The sequence below is a fragment of the Apis dorsata genome, unplaced genomic scaffold (assembly GCF_000469605.1).
Source record: "Apis dorsata unplaced genomic scaffold, Apis dorsata 1.3 scaffold_169, whole genome shotgun sequence".
Taxonomy (NCBI): Eukaryota; Metazoa; Arthropoda; class Insecta; order Hymenoptera; family Apidae; genus Apis; species Apis dorsata.
In genome coordinates this window covers 1,239,158-1,259,332 of record NW_006263457.1, presented here as the reverse complement: position 1 = coordinate 1,259,332, position 20,175 = coordinate 1,239,158, and the positions used below count along the sequence as shown (strand labels likewise).

Below are 20,175 nucleotides of genomic sequence, written 5' to 3'. Positions count from 1 at the left end.
AAAAAAAAAAAAAAAAAAGAAAAAAGAAAAAAAAAAGCATCAACGAACCTGATCAAAGAGCATCGCGTAAGCGGAAATAACAATGGTCGCTCTGTCACCCCCTTGGCCGAACCTCGGAATCCTACAGCGTTTTCCGGACGAACAGCAAAGCTAACAAACGTATCCTGCCTCTCCTCGTATTATCGTCGTTATTTTCTATATTTTCTCTCTTTCCTTTTTTTTTCATCTCTTTCCCTCTCTCCATTTTGTCCCCTCCCGATTCGAACAGGCCGCTGCCAATTTGTGGGAATATTCTCGATGCACTCGCACACATATCCTCGTCAACATATCACGAGAGGGAAGTCTCGTTGGTCCCACGGGCGTTCCTCTACAAGGTGGTTACACGCGAGACACCACGTTCCAGCAACGAGCATTAAGCAAGCATTATGATAAGTGGCGAACCGATTCGGGGCCTTCGTTGTCTCACGCGCGAATTTTAGACTAATGTGTCACGCGAATCCCTAGTTACGTCCTCCGCCACGTGATGAAGGATCCTAGAAAATTTCCTAGGAGGGAATCCTTTTCTCGAATTATATCGAAAATCGTTCTTGTTCTACGATGCACAGTGAAGCGTGTAACGATTTGGTCGAATTAGTTTCATTTTTATTTTATTAAAGGTCTTTTTCTTGCGTCGAATTATCGAAGAGTTTTCGTTTTACAGTGAAGTTTGTAGCGTTTGAAAATTTTTGGTGAATATTCCACGGAATTATTGTGATCGAATCGACGATAAATCTGATGCTTCGAGTTATTTGAAACCATCATAGTTATCGAATCGAAATGTTGACGATTGAATGGAACGAATAATTTCGAGATTAAAATAACCATTCGTTCGGTGTTTAAATTTGGACTAAAAGCCCATTGGTCCGTGTTTTATCGAATTTCGTTCACCGAACTGGATAGTACAATTTTAATACACCTCGTTACGTGTGATTTCCGATACATGGTGTTTTAAATCCAAGACAAACATAACTGATTTGACGATCTTTTCGATGGAGGCCGTCATCTTCCATTCAATTACGTATTTCATCGTTTTTTTCTTCGTTCTTTAAAATCCCCTTCTTTTTTACTCGATTTCTGTATAATATATTGTAGAATAAACGCGACACATCGTTCCACAACGAAATCCACTCGTCGAATGAGTGAAAGACGCGGTGAATGTAAACGAAGCGTGTAATTGTTTATATTTCAATCGGGCACACGGTCGATCTCCTGAACTATATTTCGCGCTTTGCAAACAATAATACATAACAACGGGGTCGTAGCTCATAAAATTCTAATCGAAAATAATTTCTCCCGTACCGACAATGCCGATTCCATGATTAATCGAGGAATCTGTTTCGTATTATTTTTTCGCATGTTCCCGATTTCGTCACGGATGAAAAACTCGATGTATGACCTCTGAATAATTTCATTCGATATTAAAAATATTATATTAATTCTCTTAATATTTATTTATTATCGTTTCAATTCAATGATGTTCGATATATAATTTTAATTATATCGATAAAAAATAGTACCGCAAAATATACAAAAAATATTTCAAAATTTCCATCTTTAAACTATCGTCACGTCAATTTAACATCAATTATCATTATATATTAATAACGATAATTAAAAATTATTATAAAATATTAAAGTTGAAGTGAGAAAAATGAAAATTATATTATCAAATTTTTTTTCAAATAAAAATTTGCAGACACGGTCCCGTTAATCGCTAACGGATCGGTTCCGCGAAAGAATTTCTTTTTACCACGGAGATGATGCTCGCACAACGATAATCGGGCGTAGCAATCGTGCGACATTCGCGATGAAGAAACTTTAGTGAATGAAAGGAAACCGGTGGTGGTTCACACGCGGCCGGGCACGCACTGCACTCCCCGACCATTTACCTTAAAGCGAGGCGATTTCCTTTTGCACATTATGATCCCACACAACGATGCACCTACGACGGCGTATCTGTTAGATTATCCTTCTGTACATACCATTACCTCGACACGCGAGCTATATGAGCATGAAAGGATACATAGGGGGAACAGAGCCTGGTCGCCAACGATCAGGAAAAATTGCGGCTGAGACCGATATACGAGTACGAAACAAACAGATTGCATCCATTATAGAATGATATTCTCCCTTTATTTTCTTATTATTCTTGATTTTTTAATGCGATTTGATTAAGGTGGACCATTGTTCCCCTTTTGTAACTTTAATCGCTCGATCTTTAATTCAAAACAATTTTGATGACTTTCGAGGAAGTCGTTAGATGCATCTGCGGCCGAATAGCGACTCGTTAACTTCGTTTCCGCTTAGGCTATCCACTAGATCATATGGAACTTGGGATACGTGTGTTCGAAATATCGAAATATCGAAATATCGAGATCTATTTGAATTGCATTCCATTATAAATGTACGATGGATTACTATCATTGCATTAACAAAGAGAAATTTGGAACTCATTAAAATTTAAAAGATTTTAGATGATATAGTAATGATATAGTAAAATTTCTTCTACTAAAATATATATATTCGAGTTGGATGAAAACAACTCTTAATTTTTTATCTTTTAGAAATTAAAAAGTATACGAAAAAATATATATATTCTTTATAATTTTCATTCGATAGGTGTCACAGGAAATCAACAATATATTCCAACTTTCAACAGGTAAACCAGTAAATTCGACCTTTATCGAGCTATTCCAGCCAAGAACCAGTCTCGGTATAATCGAGAAAAGGAGAAAGAGAAACACGGTGGCCGGCTCTTTGGCCGTACTTCCTGTCCAATCACGACTTCATTTGTCCCTGACGAATGCGTGCCAGGCGCTAGCCACCTGAGATCCCGTAGATAATAGAAGAGTAAGGCATCAAGGAAAAAAAAACTTGTACCTGTTTCCATGATCGTGTTAACAGCCGAAACTCATAAAGATGTTTAAAATGGCTCGAGAGAGAGAGACACGAAACGTTTTCTTTATCATCAACACATTGATTCTTCGACATCAACATTCAAAAAGTGAAAATACAATGATGTTTATTGAAATTTGTTTGATTATATATATAATGATTTTTTTGAATTACGATATGCATATATGATTATTACCTGCAATAATATAACCATAATAATTTTTTTTTTTTCATTACAGTTAAAACAAAGTATTAAATGATCCCAAAAATTCTTTTCGTTTTTTTTTTATTTTTTTTCCATGATTTCATTTTTTCAAAATAATAATTAAGATTATTAGAATATTTATCTATTATTTTACTACATTATTTAATTATTTAAATTATTAAGTCAACCTAATCAGGTTGTAATTTGTTAATTTTATAATATTATAATTAATAAATTTTAAAAGAATAAAAGAATCCAAAATTTACAACAGAAAATCTAAAGAAAAACTGAATGTTTTAATATCAATTAAAAATAAAAACTTATGTATTTTTCAATGACCATCAAAATCATAAATAACGAAAAAATTTTTTGAAATAACCTTATATATGTACATAATATTTTATGAAATATGTAAACTGACTCACTATGATTTCATTATGCTTTTAAACCAGTCGTAGACTTCTTTTTTTATCATGTACAATTTAACAGATAACTATTAAAATCAAACAAACAATGTATTATCTGTCGAATTTCATTCGCGATATTAGCAACACTGTCACAATGATAGAACAGATTGAGTCGGAATCGCAATTAAAAATTAATTTACAACGCTATCATTGATTCATCATTAACAATTCTCATCGCGCGCGTACATAAAAAAAAGAAAAGATTGTCAGTGTGCAAATTTCACGATAATTGGTAAACACGTTGCTCGCATGCTGCTAATATCACTGATGAAATCGCGATGAATGAATGAATCAGGTCTTGATGAGTCGTCTGGAACGCAATTTGTCATAGACAAGCATCTTCTTGAGATCGATTGATCGTTTTCGTACACCGTCACGAAATCAGCCATCACATTTATGATCTAATTATCAACGATTTCGATCTTCCAATTTACGGTTAATCCATACAACCGTAACATAAGTTACATGATATCATTATTTCTTATAGACTAGTCCAGGAAACATGTTTGTGTAGAATTAACACTGTAAGGAAAATTCATTAGGCTTGTTTAATTTAATAAAATTTGTCAATACCATATTTCTCTACTGTTAAATTTCAATAAATTTAATAATTTAAATGCGAAAAAAATATATCTTACCTTCATTACAATGTATAAATCATGTAATCGTTTAAAAAAACTTTGATAGAACTTGTCGAGAAATACGTACATTTAAGCAGACAACTTCATTGGACAAATTTCAAGTTAGAAATATCAATATTAATCGATAATCGATTTATATCGAATAAATTTTATTGATCAAAAATCTCGTATTTTACGATCTTCTATTAATATATATATAAATAATTTTCTTATGATGATTTTATTTAAATCATCTTATTCAGGTTATGGTCGAAAACGATTTAGAAATTTTCAAAACGAGTTTTATCGGTCGCGATCAAAAGATCGCGATACGACGTTGACACAAGAACCCGTTGTCGTCTTTCTTCTGTGACAGTTTCATTATCTTCTTTTCGAAGAACAATCCCATTATTTTTCACTGACCTGCTATCCAAGTGTAAAGTGGGCAATCTTGTCTAGGAAACGGTCTTCGATCTTTTATGCAACGTCACGTTTCTGGAAAAATTAAAGAGTTTAGTAAAAGAGTTTAAAAAAAATTTCATTTCAATAGTTGATCATTGTTTTGTTACGTCATAGTTGGATAACGCTACATAATAATTATTTTTTATATAAATTTAAAAATTCTTCGATAGATAAAAAGCTCGGAAAACGAAATAAAAATTCGGAAACTTACTTTCTTTTGCTTTCATTATCTTTTCTGTATATAATACATATAAATTTTTTTATTTCATTCAATAAAAAATACAAACTTTATTTAATCCAATTTAACAATATCTTTAATCATTAATTTACAAAAAAAAAAAATGAAATTGTTGCGCTCAATAATCAATACAAGTCAAATCGTATATTCTAATGATAATGTCAAAAATAATTCTGTGAATCATTTCAAACTGATTGCTTTAATCCGTGTCTAATTGAATGTTACGGTACATATTCATAAAAGGAAGAAAGGATAACAACGAAATAATGATTGCACCATCCAAAAAGCAAATTACCGAATTATTTCATATTCGAAGAAATTAACAGTCAGTCACTAAGACAGTAGTAGTTACAGACATTTGCTGACGTTGTGAATCTGTAATTAGAAGCGCGCCGTCTTGCTTTTATTCCATGATTTTTTTTTTTTTCTTCTTTTTTAAATTTGTTTTTATTCATATGAAATCTCTCGCAGTCATACATTATCATCTTGAATCAACAGAGAGTCGATTTTGTAACGAGTAGTAGTAGTAACTACTACATATTAAGATATATTTTAAAGGTACTATACATATTAAATTCAGATGAAAAGAAAAGAAGAGATCGCATGAAATTGAAGAGAAGGCACGAGAGAAAACTTAAATAACAGGTCTGTCTTAATAACCCTCGTTCTGGAACGCAAACTGAATGTCATTGCAATAGATTCGATCACGTGATTCGGTACTGACAACATAATTCTAGTGTCGCGTCAATAGTTTCGTATTGTATCTCAAATTCATCTCAATTCAAAAATGAAAAAATATTGAAATACCATAGATATTAGGCTTTTAAATCTAAATACCTGTTATTGATTTAAAAGAAAGTTATTTTGTAAAATCAATATTATAGAGAATTATAAATATATATAATAAAAAAAATTTTTTTTAAAATGTTTTATTACACATTTTTTTAAATTAAAAAATAACGTATATCTATAATAATTCATAATATTGAATATATTTGAAAGATATATTTCATGAATGAATTGAAAATATGTGTTTATAAATATGTATATATTTATGTACATAACATGTACTATGTATATATATAATATATATAATACATGTACACAATTACATATATAATATATATATATATGTAATTTTTGCAAGTAACATATTTGTAAATAGTATTATTGTTTAAATATTGTTTAAATAATTGAAAAATAAATAAAATCCTGAAGTTGTACTTAAAATGCCATCTAGAATATAGTTAGACAACTTCTTACGATGCGATCTTTTTTAGAAAGGGTAAAAATTATGTTCACACATGTATTGTGATGTAAAGTATACGTAAAACAAAAATCTTTAAATTACAACTCTATTCATTTTATTATAATATTTTTAATATATAATATATAAAATAATATGTTACCACGATTGTATGTACGTGTCAATCAAAAATTATTAAATACATCTATAAAATTTCAAGTAAGTTAAAACCTTTGCATTGAGGTTATATTACTGTAGTTACAATCGAATTATTTTAATGTTGAAAATATATATTGAAAATATATAATGTTGAAAATAAATATTTAGAAAACAACAGAATGTCAGTTTAGTGGACTCGCTTATAACTTAACAAATATTCCTTCGAAAAAAGATTGTATACTCAACGTTCATAAACGTTTAAAAGTTCATGAAATATATTTTATTCGATGTGAAAGCACAACACATATAACAACAAAAGAAATTGTATCAAATACATCAGGTATTTTAGTAAAGCGTTTAATTTGAAATATATTTTCAAAATATAATAAAAAATTTTTCTTTTAGATTCACCTGTAACACCAAACATAACAAATAGTCCAGTAATAGAAAAAGATCTTATACATGAAATACCAGGTAATATAACATATTTACATCAGGTTTAATATTTTTATTTTTACATCATTTAGTGGTATAAGTAAAAACATAATATTTATATTTTTTAAAGATATACCTGTACCAATAGTTGAAGAAATAACAAAAACTATTAATTTACATGCAAATGGTGAAGCTACTTTTGAAAGCTTAGGATTAGGTGGATATGGTCCTTTTGGACTTTTTCAATATTTTTATGAATGGCTTCATATTAGTTGTGACTTACCATGGTGGGCAACAATTATATTAACTTCCACAATTATCAAACTCTTAACATTTCCCTGTTCAATAGCTATACAAAAAAATAATGCTAAATTAAATAATGTTTTACCACAAATGGTAAAAATACAAGAAAATATGACGGATGCAAGAAAATGTGGAAATTCAATGGAAGGTATATATTAAATAATATAACATTAACTTAAATATATATGTTACATTTTTTTTCTAGCTGCTCAATATGCTTCTGAATTACAAACACTGTTTTCAAAAAATAAAATCAAGATATTTCCAATAACCAATTTTATAAAAGTATGTATTATGTAATATAAAAAGTATATTTTAGTATATCTACAATAATTAAAATGTTATAATTTGTTTCTATAATCTATTTAATAGATTGGTGCTCATATACCAGTATTTGTTGCTTTAAGAGGAATGACTAATAAACCTGTAGAAAGTTTAAAAGAAGGTGGACTCTTGTGGTTTACAGATTTAACTATTCCTGATCAATATTATTTGCTACCATTATGTACTACTCTAACAATGTATGTTATTTCTACACGTGCATTAAGTAATAGTGGAAATACATCTCCAGTAATGCAACATATGTTCAAAGCAATACCAGTTATTTCATTTTTATTTGCAATGAGATTTCCAGGAGTAAGATATATCGTTATTAGAATTTTTTTCATATTGAATGTAATATGCATATTAAATAAGTAATTTATTCTAGGCCATTTTATGTCACTGGACTATTTCAAATCTTATAACTTTGATAGAAAATCAATTATTAAACACACAAAAAATAAGAACGTTTTATAATATTCCACCTCTTGTAAAACACAAATATGATGTAAAAAAAGGTTTAAAAAAAGGATTTATGGAAACATTTAATGATGGTACTTTTATAATATTCAATAATATTTAAAATATAATTTCAAATATTTTATACAAACAATTTTTTTCAGCTTACACTAACATGAAAATATCTAATAGATTATCATCTCTAAAACATGCTGATAAGATACAATTTAATAAGGAAGCTAAAGGTCCTTTGAAGAAGACATTTAAATATAATCCAGTGGTAAATTTATCAAAACAAACATCAACATCAATGTCAGCAGTGAAAAAATAATATTTTATGTACAAAATCTTATATATAACATTTTTTTATTTAATTAATTGTAGATTTAATTGTAATAAATCTCCTGTAATAATTCAACATTTAATTCAATAAATAAGAAAATAATGAATTATATAATACCTTTTAAATCTACAGATATTAGTATTTATATATTTTTTTAATATTAAAATTTTATATCAACACATTGATTAATTACTTCAAGTAGATGATTGTTTTCAAGAGCAGCTGCTACTCTTTCTTTATCAGCCAATTGTTTATTTACTGCTGTCTCTGATATATGAGTACCCGGAGTAATTTCAACACTAACTTTAAATCTTGAGGGTAAAACTCGCAATAATTGTACTCTAATTGATAAGCCAATTAATGTTGCCATACTACAATGTGGTATTGTTGGTGTAAATTTTACATGAACTATGTTTGCCTTATTATCAATCTAGAATCAAATAAAATTATTTTTATAAGTGATTTTTTTCATTAATTTAATAATATTACCTCAATAAGACTTTGTTCTACCACATTCAATTCTTCCAAAGTTAAAGGATGTTCAGGATCATTAATGTTTCTAATCATATCTGTAAATAAAAAATTTATCGGAAAATTAGATATATTATTATATTAATTATACATACCAAAAATTTCTCGCGCATCAAATTCATCTACAATATCTTCATTTTCATCTTCTGCCGTAATTTGTCTTTCATCTATTTTTTTATATAATTTGGGATTAATATTTTCCAATTTATCACCCATTTTCTCCATTAAAAATATTAGATTTACATATTTTTATATAAACATCATTAAATTAAATTATTTTCTTGTTCAATATTAATTTTTACATTGAGATAATGAAATTAACCTAAAATTAATAGTTTTTTCCTTTTAAAACAATAATGCATCACAGGAGTGAAGAGACTTTAATAATCAAATAAAATCTAATATCATATTGCTTTTTGTTTTGAATACTATTGTTAATAAAATATGAAAAATATGAATACATAAAACGATTATTACACCATAAACTTATAATGATCACGTTTTGTCGAAACAATTATCGAAGTTTGCACATGCGCTATTATGGCTGTTTACAGTGTTGTTCCGTAATACATAATAAAGTGGCACATGTATATTTTTATTTTATTGAATAATTTAATATATTCCAAATTAGAAATATTTTAATATTTATAATTTCAAATTATTAATATTGTATTTAATAAAGTTTTATTTTTTCATATTTACAACACATCAAAACAAGGTAAAATTATATGTTATATAGGGTTATGTGCATATTTTACAAATTTATATTTCATATTACATTTTCTACATATTTGTGATAAAAAAGTATTATTTATAATTTTAAGATGACTACATCTCTTGCGGAACAATTAAAGAAATTAAGAACACCTCAAACTGGAATATTGCTTCAGGATAAAAAACGTGCTAGTTTGTTATTTGATCCTAGAGAAGCTGCTAATTTGGATAGAGAAACAGTTTTAAGTATAGGTGAGTATAAGATATTATATTTTATTTATAAAATATATATATCTTTTTTATCAAAAAAGTAATTAATATATATTAATTTTTCTTAGGTCAAAATGGATTGCAAGAATTGACAAAGTTATCAAATCTATTTTTAGAATTTGAAAATACTCTTTTTGCACAAAGTTCATTGAATCTTGAACGTGCTATACAAGATATTAAAGTTAACAAAAAGTTAGATGGAGAAATTGAAAGATTTCTTATATTTTTATCTCCTTATTTCTTGCTCAATGTTGCTCACAAAGCTCTTGAGTGGCTTATATATAGATTTCGCATACACGAATTTAATAGAGATCAATTTTTGCTTCTAATATTACCTTATCATGAAACTCGGATGTTTATAAGAGCATTACAATTATTAGATCTATCTGATGAGGGAGATAATTGGCATTGGTTACAACCTCTTCAAAAGCCTGGTGTTCCTTTAGCTTCAATAACATTGATTAACCGTATTAGTTCTGATAATGCTTTGTTAAAATTAATTTGCAATCATGTTGTTTTTGCTACTAAAATACATTCTGAGTGTGCCACTTCTTTAAGTACTTTGTATGCATTTTACACAACTTCACTATTAGGAACTATAGAACAGGTATCTATTATTTCCGAAGTACAAGTAGGTTATATGATATCAACTATTTTGAAAGGTTTAGAAAGTTCCATTGCCGATTTTGCAGCCAGCACTTACATGATTCTAGCAAAGTTAATGTTGAAAATGAAACTGAAGGACGAAACTATGGAAAAATTGCTTTTAAAAATATTCAAGAAAACTTACCTGAAAGAAGAAGCGCTACTTTTACTATTTTTTTTATATAATATACCAGTTCATCAGCTCACTACAGTACCAAAAAGTCTTGCAACTCGATTATCTGAATTATCTTGGTTCATCGAACTCACAATTAAATTTCAATCGTCTAACATAAATATATTAAAATTCATTGTACCATTATTGCAAACGAATTGCCGTATGATTTTGGAAGATCCATTAGGAACAATTCGAGTACAGAAAATGGTGAACGAAATATTAACACGAATCAAATTGGACGATATAGGAGTGGATACTATCCTATGGAATGTATTACAAAAGGAATTCCTTTCGAGTGACGTGTCAAATGAAGCGAAAGATTTTCTTGTGAAGTTGTATCACAATCTCGAAAGAACTTATCCTGAAAGATTTGATGATTATTTGAAAGGATTGATGAAACGTAGCGATACGGATAAAAATTCAAAATTAGCATTGGAATTTATCACATCTTGGCATTTTGGAGCTAGAGACACGCAAGAAGTTGTAGGAATTCTTGATAGATTGATCCATATTAGTCCGGAACAAAGAATTATTGCGTTGCAAACGTTGGCAGAAACCGATGTAGATATTCCTGAAAGTTTTCGAGAGATGATGACGAATACAATTCAATCTAGATTTAGCGACACAGAAGTAGATGTAATTAGAGCTTTACTATCTATTTCTACGAAACGTTTAACAGCTTTATTATCTGCAGATATTCTGATCGAAGAATTAAAAATATTATTGTCGACTTGTCATAGTACCAGTAGAAAAGTACTAGCAAAACCAGCATTAAAAATCTTGTTGGAACTCTGTGAAGTTGGTGACGATACTAGTGTTTTCATAACGTCTTTGCCATATTTATTTCCAAATGATGATGCAGACGTAGATATCACAATGGAAGTATTGAAGTCAAATTTCGCCAAGAATAACGTATACATGCAACATGTGCAAAAAGATTTAGGAAGATCACCAAATGCAGAGGCGGTTTCATCAGCATCTTTTCACAATATCTTAAACTGGGAATTATTACCTCCAACTGATAGTATATTAAGCGCAATGAAACAACAAATCGCACATGGTGATGCAGCTTCCATGTTTTTTAATCTGATTCTATTGGGCTCTGTGTGTAGAGTACCTGTAGGATCTATCCAACCGGAAGTAGCGCGAGAGGTGATCGAAATGGCCACAGAGATGATAAAAAAATATCCGCAAGTAAAGATGTTGCAGAACTGTAATAATATTACCGGAAATAATATACAAACCGCCATTGAATTGACTTCTCAAGGAGTTTTACCATTGCAAGTAGGCACTTATGTTCTGGAGATGGTTCACAGACGTCTCGATTTGAAATCTAATCCGATAATCGATTTCGAGAATAATCAACATCGTAGTAATTTAATTTTGAGACTTCTCGAGATGTTCTTTGAAGGAATAGAAAATAAGTATTGGTGCAAGCATTATTCTCGTTGCTTACAAATATTCTTTCAAAGACACTTCGCCACGGTGAAAGATCTTGTGCGTTTTCTCTCCCAATTGTATATAAAACCTGTAAAAGTTCAAACTTCTTTTCATTGTTTGAAAATAACACAGGTACTTTTGAAACAAAATAAATCCATTCAATGGGCGTTTCAAGATAAAGTTTTTGTTACGAATTTGTTGCTTTCATTAGCTAGAGATAACAACGAGTGTCGGATAGCATCGTTGAAGATTCTTGAGATAATTATACATTTTGCTGTTATAACGATAGATCCTTTCTTATCCTTGTTGCAAGAACTCAATAACAGAAATCCAGAAATATCTCTTGATCCTGATCAACTATCTTTATCTCTTTACGTTTTATTATCACCTGATCCAGACGTGTGCAGTCAATTGAAATCAGATCTTCGGAAAAATCTTCAACAAGCCCAACAAATGTTATTCGAGATCATCATGGACAAAGAAAGTCCATTGCACATCAAGTCGCAACTTTTGGATATTTTAGCTTACGTCAATGGATCTACGATACTTCAACAATTAGCTCCTGTTGGATTACAACTTCTCCAAATTCTTCACACAAATTCTAAGAACAAATCCGCAGGAAATATGTTGAAAAATATACTCCAAAGGTTCAATAGCGCAACGGTAAAGGCTCTTACTGTTGAACAAGTGTGGCAATTGTTTGAGACCAATATAGAGGAGCATGAAATCGAAATTGTCACAGAATCTGGTATTCATCATTCACCAAGTATTATTCTTTTGAAACAGATAGAAAGTACTTTCTTTGAGAGTGCAGGAAAAGTTTCCATCCATCTTCAAAAAAAGATTCTAGCTAAATTAGTGGACGTGGCCACGGTATGCGAAATGACAAATGTGATTTCTACGACTAACAGAGCACTCAGAAAGATACAAGTAAATGCACAGCTTATAGTCGACGAATTGAAGATCATGTGGAATTTGAAGAACGTCGAACCTAACAACACGAGTATTAAAAATAAAAGACGACTCAGTCACATTCATTCGCCTCCTGATCCAACGATCATTAACAGAAAGGAATGGAAACGTGGCGTGACTCTCTTAGAATTTGCTCAACAAGCGGACAATATCGAGCAAGAGGAATTGCTTTATCCAATTCTTTTCGATTTGCTTAAAAAATGTCTGAGTTTTGAAGAACAAAGTCCCATAGAATACACGAATCAATTATTATTGTCTATTATTCACCGATTGACAATTAAAAAACTGCCTATCCGTGACGCTCATCTCCAGATAGATCTGATTACTCAGTGTATCAGAACCTCGAGGAATCCTCAGACTCATCATCATGCCCTATTAGTTTTGGTAGCATTATTAAAGGTCGTTGATGTACGCTGTGCATTATATACTATTATGCCTATCTTCACGTTTATGGGCAGTTCTGTGGTACGTCAGGATGACGCTTATTCGATCCAAATAATATCCAAGACTATCGAAACCGTAGTTCCTATAATAAATGCGGCTGAAAATGAAAATCATGCTTGTGAGCTTTTAAGAACTTTCATTGTTTCATTACCAGATATACCAGAGCATAGACGAATGCCTTTATTCGTTAAGTTATTGCAGCTTTTGGATAATTATTTTTATTTGTATTACTTGCTAAGTTTCGAAAGTCATGTTATGTCCAGAACCGTGCGCGTCCAAAATACATCAGGACAAAGATTAGAATTTGCTCTCCAAGTATCTCAAGAATTTTTACCTATTAAGATTATTCAAGTTTGCGTGAAATTGATTCAATTCATGAAAGAATTGCCTGTGGATATGGAAGACGAAGAAGGTAAAAAAGTTGCATTGTCTTTTAAATATAAGCATATATTTGATGTTGTTAATAGTACTCCTAAGCAATTAAGACATTATAAGTATACCTTGGTACAATTTCTGAGCAATTTGTTGTCATCACCTGATTTCATTAATAAGGTTGCTGAATTGGATTCTGATCAAGTAGATGAAATAAGACCGTATTATGATCAATTGATCGTTGAATTGATTATATTGATTCAGAGCACTTCAAAGAACGCTGATAAATATCAAGGAAAATCATTCGGGAAGTATTGGAAAGTTCTTTTACATCATTTGTATGATGTGTTAGATTTGGTGAACAATTTATTGCCAAATGGAATATTCTTAATCAGCATTAAACAGTTAATAGAACATGATTTGTTAACGGTAAAAAGGAAAGCCTTGGATCTTCTCAATACTCGTCTTCAACAACGAAAATTCAGCGAGGGCGATTATGAAGATTTGTTAACGTTGATTGATTCTTTATTACAAATAATTCCAGCGAAAGAAAAATCTGAAACACAAGAACAAGAGATTGTTCAGCAAACTGTTTTGATTACTATAAAATTGTTGGCAAAATTATTGGCTAGTGAACATCCTATACTTTTCAAACCGGTAAGTTTATTATTTAAAATAAAAAAAAATATATTAAATATATAATATTTATTTCGTATTTTCTCTGTTGTTACAGATTCTTGAAATGACCACTGAACTTTTAACTACGAGAGAAGGACCCGTGTTAGGTAGTGCTGCACTTTGTGTCGCAGAATTATGTAGCTCTATGCGTATTCATGCTATACATTCGTTAAATAAATTCGTACCAGCGATTTTGCGATTGTTAGAAGATCATTGTCACCAAGGTGTACCTGATATAATAGTTATCAGTATAGTCAGCGCTTTGCAAAAGATCGTCGAATCTGTTGGAAACTTCTTATCCTTATATCTGGATCAGTTATTGTTTCAACTAGCAAAATTGAATTCTGTATATACTGATAGCGAACATCAAAAGGTATGATTTAATAATTTATCACATATCTTAAAATCAATTCACTACATTTCTCTCATAAATTCTATATTTACATAAATCATATTGTATATATTTTTCTTTATTGTTATCATAGATTAACATTGTGCAATCCAGATTGAATGCAACCACCCAAAAACTTTCTTCTTGTATACCTTTGCGAATATTATTACCAGCTGTTAACAGGACATACACAACATTACTTGCAAAGAGATCATATAAATGTATCCCAGCATTAATGAATGTGTTGGCCGAATCTTTCAATAGTGTTCAACCAATCGACATAAATGCAGCTATACCGGATTTGGGAACTTTCTTCCTGAAAATTTTGCAATTTCGTGAAGATTTTTTTAATTCAGAAGATGTCATGGAAATAGATGGATCGGAATTGATTATGGAAGACGTGATAATTGTAGAAGAAAGCGCCAGCAAAGCATTAGTTGCTTTGGTATTAAAATTAAGTGAGAGTACTTTTAGACCACTTTATTATAAATTATACGATTGGGCTGCCAGAAATCCACAATATAAATTACGAAACATTACATTTTATAGGTGCGTCAATTAAACAATTTATAAAGAAATTATTTTTTTTTATTTATAAAGTTCATATATTAAATAATTTTGATATATTTTTTTGTAGACTTTCAGCTAACATAGCAGAATGTCTAAAATCTCTTTTTGTTCTCTTTGCTGGTCATTTTCTCAAGCATGCGGCAATACTATTAAGTAGTAATAATCCAATGATTAACGAGGAACCGCAAGAGAATACTTTGCCTGAAGAATCGAGTAAAATCGAATTAGTCGAAGCCATTTTATTGACTCTTTATCGAGTCTTCAGTTACGATGCGCATAATTTCGTGAATCAAGAAAGATTTGATGTACTGGCTCAACCAATTGTGGACCAATTGGAAAATACTATGGGCTCTACAGAGGATTATCAAAAGAGAGCGAAGGAATTAATTGTACCCTGTATCGCAGCATTTGCCAGTGCCATTCCCGATGATTCTTTACACAAACAATTAGTATATCAAACATTATTAAAGACCAGACATTCGAAACCGTATGTTAGAAACGCTGCAACGAATGCAGTGGTAAGTAAATTTTATTTCTTTTTGAGTCACAGCTTTAATTGATAAAAAGTGGCCAATTAAAATTCATGAGTAAATTTGATTAATGTTTTTTTTTTTTTTTTAATGAATAGGTTGAAATTGTAAGAAAGCTTGGCGAAGATTTTATGCCACTTCTACCAGAAACCATACCTTTCTTAGCAGAATTATTAGAAGACGAAGACGAAGGTACAGAGAAGTGTGCGCAAAATGCAGTACGCACTCTTGAAGAGATCTTAGGTGAACCTTTGCAAAAATATTTTTAAATATTTTTTAATTTATGTAATTAACTTTTTAACGAAATTATATAACGAAACTATCATTTTTACATAAAAAGAAATATAAACGAAATACTTACAAAAGCAAATATATTATGAAAACATCAGTTTATTCTTAACTTAGTCACAATTTGGACGAAATATAGAATATATTATTTCCTTACATTATAATACATTATCGTAAGTATTCGCGTTTGTGTATGTGTACATGTTTGTATAAGTGTACGTATAAGTGTACGTAGATCGTGGCACTAACTAGGCGCCTGGTTTTCTAAATATTGACAACGATTCTTATTATAAACGGCGACGAACATATTTATAATCTTTTCTTCGAGAGCGTCCCCGAAAATTTCACGGTCGTAACAGATAATATTTTTTTCAATCGTTCTTTTTCATCGAAAAACGTGAAACCATTGAAATCAAATACGAGTCTCTTAAGATATTTTTGATTCAATGACAATCCTCGCGGAAATTCAGAAGAGAGAAAAAAAATAGCGATCGATGCCCTTCGACGATTTACTTTTTACTAGAGATCCATTTTTGTTTGGAGATCATCCTCGTAGAAAAAAATGCAACATAGGCCTTCTCACTGACGCTTTGGGCTGGCACCGTGAAAATTTAACTGTCGATCCTCGTGCAAATCACACTTGTGGCACTTCAGCCGCGTTCCGCAAGGACATCTCCTCGCCCTGCTCTATCGTTGGAACTTTTCTATAATTGAAAAATTTTTCATATTAGAAAAATATTTAAAAAATTTAAAAGTCGATAAAACTTTGACTTTTCAAATCAAATGAAAAAAAATGTTCGATTCATTGAGGAATTCAGGTTAAACAAATCAAGAATATATTACCAAATTATTAATTTCTATGAATGAAACTGAATGGGTTGCGAGAAAAATCAGAACTTTGAAATGATCAATTGATACTGTTGTATTATTTTCTCACCTTTTTCTATATTGGAAGATAATATACACAATGATGGCGTTTCCAACGAACAGAAGAGCAATCAGGACTGTCGGCAAGACAACGTCTGTAAAATAAAGAAAAGCAAAGATTAGTGGTAAATTTACATCGAGTTATAAAAACTTTCGTTTTTTAATTCGCCATTTTGCGGTTTCCTCGAAGCACATGGCACAGTGAACTTTGTACCCGGGCTGACTAATCGATCGAAGTTTGCTTTACTCGCTCGCAATGTTTCCGCGCTCTGATAATCATTTGATTGAAACTAATGTAAACGAAGACGAAGACATATGTATTTTTTTTTTTGATGATTATAATTATATTACTCTAGAGATCTCTATGAGATACTGCTATTCGAAGTTGACATTTGATCATTGTGGCTTATATATTGTATTTCTTTGTTTTCTTAAAAAGTAATTCAATTTTTTGAAATTATAGAAAAGTTGGATCTATTTATTGTGGATTAATCTTTTAAAAAAGTTTACATCAATTTTTTTAAAAAATGGTAATTCGATGAAAATTAGATTCTTAATATCGAGGAAATTAAAAATATTAGAAAAAATCTTATATAAAAAAAGTAATTTAATTTATGTAGGTATACTGATAATTTGTATTACCAAAGATAAATATCTTATTTAGAATTTCTTATTTGAAATTAACATGAAGGAAGTTAAATAATATGTTTTTTTTTTTTTTTACCAACGATGAATGATAAATAAAAGATTATAATATAAAAAAAAATATATATATATATATAGAAGTATTGTGACATTATAACAAAAACGAGATGCATGTTAATTATATTTAATAATACTCTTATTAATATTGATCAGATAAGCCAAATGGATTTAATTCAATAACTCTGTTCTGTTTCCAGTCATTCAATCATGACATTCAAGCTGATATTCGATGCAAAATCCATAATGGCTAATCAATGTACAAATCATTTTATTTATATTGAAATCGAATTTTTAATTACACTTTACGATCTTTCGAACTTTTTTTCTGAAATTATCATATCATTAAATATTTATTTCTTTAATTATCTAACAAATATAAAATTAATAATCAATTCTAATTTCGTCATTTAAAAGTTTTCTAATTTATTTTGTCTTCAATTTATTAAGTTCGATAAGATTTGTTGATCTGTTGGTTTCATGGCCGATATCGAATTATCAATAAAATGAAAATCACCAAAGCAATTTAAATGCAAATAAATATAAACAATGATAAATATAGATAAATAAGATTTTCGCAATTTTTAATGAATGTGTTTACATGAAATTCAGAAATTAATTTCAATCGAATTAAGATTAAATGGAATATAATCTTTCTGATAATTATTCCATAATAATAGAAATCAAACGAATCACACTCACATTTCAATAACCAAAAGTCTTCAGATTTGAACAAAATAATTATTGCGAGAATTTTTTTATAGCTATAAATTATATTTGTTCAAAGATACTATTTGTTTAATTTAATATCTTTTACACGATAATTTATTAATAGTTTAATAATATTGTTAATATATTATATAATAACAAGATTTACTGATATTATAACATGATTAAAAAAATAATTGATTTTTCTCGACAACCGACGTGTATCGAACACTAGAATATTAGATTTTTTGTTTAATAAAAGCAAACACAAGGTAAATAATATATCTGTATTCATTATATCGTCTTAATACTCATAATTCTAAAATATTAAATAAATGCAAATGAATATTTTCTAGACGCCAAATTATTTAGATCTATTCATAGTGTTTTATATAATTTCATAATCTTCCACGCAAATATCTACTATCTATTTTAAATAAATTAGAAAAATCTTAATATGATAATAATTTAACAGGTGATATATTCTATGACGCAGATTTCTGTTTGCATACTTTTAAAAATGAATGAATCTTATTTAAGTAAAAAAATATAAGAATTTTTCAATATTATTTATTTAAGAAATTTTATTAATTGTATATAAGAGCCCAATATATAAATAATTTAAATCGAATCAATTTTAAATTAATTCCATTTTCAAAAGATTGTGAATAAAAGATACATATATAAAAGAAGTTTATAAAATAATTATATCATTGACGATAGAAAAAAGAAAAAAAAAAATAAAAAAAATATCGCGTGTCAGTCATCGACAAAATTATACTTATTATTAAGCTTTTATAGTTAGTTATTATATAACACATGTACATCCAGATAGTTTCAAATGTTAATTCACATTATATGGCAATTATGAGAATTTTTTTTTTTTTTAAATTTCAATATCATTGTTCAGAAATTGCCAGAAATACATAATATTTTATTATAAAAAAATAAGATTATCGATAGAATACAACTTTTGCTGTTTCATTTTGATCATATCGTATCATTATAATTCGAATTTATAATTCGAATTTAATAAGATATAACATGGAATGATAATAATAAAAAAAAATAATATTTCATTATACGAATAAAACATACGTAACAATTCAATGATTCGTCTTCAAACAGCACTTGTCTCGCAAACGATTACTCTTCACGAAATTTTCACACACGAAAAGAAATTTTAACTGGTATTAACAATTTCAGAAGTCAATTCGATCCAATGGGAGAAAATTTAATAGAATCGAATAGAATGATAAATAAAACAGTTTGAAAAAAATATATTGGAGAAGGGTTTACTAACCTACGACGTAGTCTGATTGCTTCATCATTGCTGATTGCGCCGAATCCATAATGTTCCTGTTACCAACCGCGACTGCGTCCTCGCCTCGTCCAATTCTAACCCCCGTGCCAAGGATATTGTCCCCGGAAAGGCTGGACAACCGATTATGATCGTGTTCCGTTTTCAGGATCAGCGCTGATGTGGCTGTTTAAATATCAAACAGAAGATATGATTTCATTGGATGAGAAAATCAATAGTTGACTATTTGAAATGAATCTATGTTTGATGGCCCAAAATGGCTTCTCGTTCTTTCAACATGAACGAGAAGATAAATTTCTATGGTT

At 29.4% G+C, this 20,175-nt stretch overlaps 4 protein-coding genes and 1 long non-coding RNA gene across 8 annotated transcripts in view; 2 read left to right on the top strand and 3 right to left on the bottom strand.

Annotated features, from left to right (window-relative positions):
- LOC102676225 overlaps positions 1–5,594 on the bottom strand; it is a 9,273-nt gene extending 3,679 nt beyond the window's left edge. For all 3 annotated transcript variants that reach the window (XR_421506.2, XR_004150235.1, XR_004150236.1), the window contains exons 1-5: positions 5,222–5,594; positions 4,245–4,721; positions 3,565–4,128; positions 2,920–3,130; positions 49–533 (exon numbers count right to left, since the gene is read on the bottom strand). This is a non-coding gene — a long non-coding RNA (uncharacterized LOC102676225). The remainder of the gene's footprint in view (positions 1–48; positions 534–2,919; positions 3,131–3,564; positions 4,129–4,244; positions 4,722–5,221) is intronic.
- On the top strand, positions 5,504–8,459 carry LOC102679493 (mitochondrial inner membrane protein OXA1L). The gene is made up of 9 exons (XM_031509710.1): positions 5,504–5,634; positions 6,207–6,391; positions 6,500–6,671; positions 6,737–6,805; positions 6,897–7,217; positions 7,275–7,354; positions 7,442–7,705; positions 7,779–7,944; positions 8,014–8,459. The coding sequence occupies exons 2-9, from the start codon at positions 6,329–6,331 to the stop codon at positions 8,178–8,180; spliced, it is 1,302 nt and encodes a 433-aa protein (XP_031365570.1). The 5' UTR covers positions 5,504–5,634; positions 6,207–6,328; the 3' UTR covers positions 8,181–8,459.
- On the bottom strand, positions 8,004–9,250 carry LOC102676097 (MIP18 family protein galla-2). Its single transcript, XM_006614096.1, has 3 exons — positions 8,819–9,250; positions 8,682–8,761; positions 8,004–8,622 (listed from the first exon to the last, which is right to left on the bottom strand). The coding sequence occupies exons 1-3, from the start codon at positions 8,946–8,948 to the stop codon at positions 8,353–8,355; spliced, it is 480 nt and encodes a 159-aa protein (XP_006614159.1). The 5' UTR covers positions 8,949–9,250; the 3' UTR covers positions 8,004–8,352.
- A 130-nt stretch (positions 9,251–9,380) lies between these two features.
- LOC102675269 (HEAT repeat-containing protein 1) lies at positions 9,381–16,697 on the top strand. Of its 2 annotated transcripts, XM_006614092.2 has the most exons (7): positions 9,381–9,441; positions 9,541–9,689; positions 9,776–14,412; positions 14,489–14,806; positions 14,919–15,373; positions 15,462–15,912; positions 16,023–16,697. In XM_006614092.2, the coding sequence occupies exons 2-7, from the start codon at positions 9,548–9,550 to the stop codon at positions 16,191–16,193; spliced, it is 6,174 nt and encodes a 2,057-aa protein (XP_006614155.1). In that variant the 5' UTR covers positions 9,381–9,441; positions 9,541–9,547; the 3' UTR covers positions 16,194–16,697. The 2 variants fall into 2 exon arrangements, with proteins under 2 accessions (XP_006614155.1, XP_006614156.1); XM_006614093.1 differs by lacking the exons at positions 9,381–9,441; positions 9,541–9,689 and having other exon boundaries at positions 9,993–10,314; positions 10,400–14,412.
- The window catches only part of LOC102675588, a 27,856-nt gene continuing 23,959 nt past the window's right edge, over positions 16,279–20,175 (bottom strand). The window contains exons 6-8 of the mRNA XM_006614095.2: positions 19,853–20,035; positions 17,150–17,234; positions 16,279–16,916 (exon numbers count right to left, since the gene is read on the bottom strand). Coding sequence (XP_006614158.1) covers positions 16,847–16,916; positions 17,150–17,234; positions 19,853–20,035 — 338 coding nt within the window. The 3' untranslated portion in view covers positions 16,279–16,846. The remainder of the gene's footprint in view (positions 16,917–17,149; positions 17,235–19,852; positions 20,036–20,175) is intronic.

Bases quoted from the DNA above. Each gene is read 5' to 3' on its own strand.
- LOC102679493 (XM_031509710.1), top strand. From the start codon at position 6,329: ATGTTACCACGATTGTATGTACGTGTCAATCAAAAATTATTAAATACA. The intron at 6,806-6,896 runs GTAATATAACAT...TATTTTTTAAAG, and splicing joins TCTTATACATGAAATACCAG to ATATACCTGTACCAATAGTT. The intron at 7,218-7,274 runs GTATATATTAAA...TTTTTTTTCTAG, and splicing joins ATGTGGAAATTCAATGGAAG to CTGCTCAATATGCTTCTGAA.
- LOC102676097 (XM_006614096.1), bottom strand. From the start codon at position 8,948: ATGGAGAAAATGGGTGATAAATTGGAAAATATTAATCCCAAATTATAT. The intron at 8,762-8,818 runs GTATGTATAATT...TTTTATTTACAG, and splicing joins TGATGCGCGAGAAATTTTTG to ATATGATTAGAAACATTAAT. The intron at 8,623-8,681 runs GTAATATTATTA...ATTTGATTCTAG, and splicing joins TAGAACAAAGTCTTATTGAG to ATTGATAATAAGGCAAACAT.
- LOC102675269 (XM_006614092.2), top strand. From the start codon at position 9,548: ATGACTACATCTCTTGCGGAACAATTAAAGAAATTAAGAACACCTCAA. The intron at 9,690-9,775 runs GTGAGTATAAGA...AATTTTTCTTAG, and splicing joins AGAAACAGTTTTAAGTATAG to GTCAAAATGGATTGCAAGAA. The intron at 14,807-14,918 runs GTATGATTTAAT...TTGTTATCATAG, and splicing joins CTGATAGCGAACATCAAAAG to ATTAACATTGTGCAATCCAG.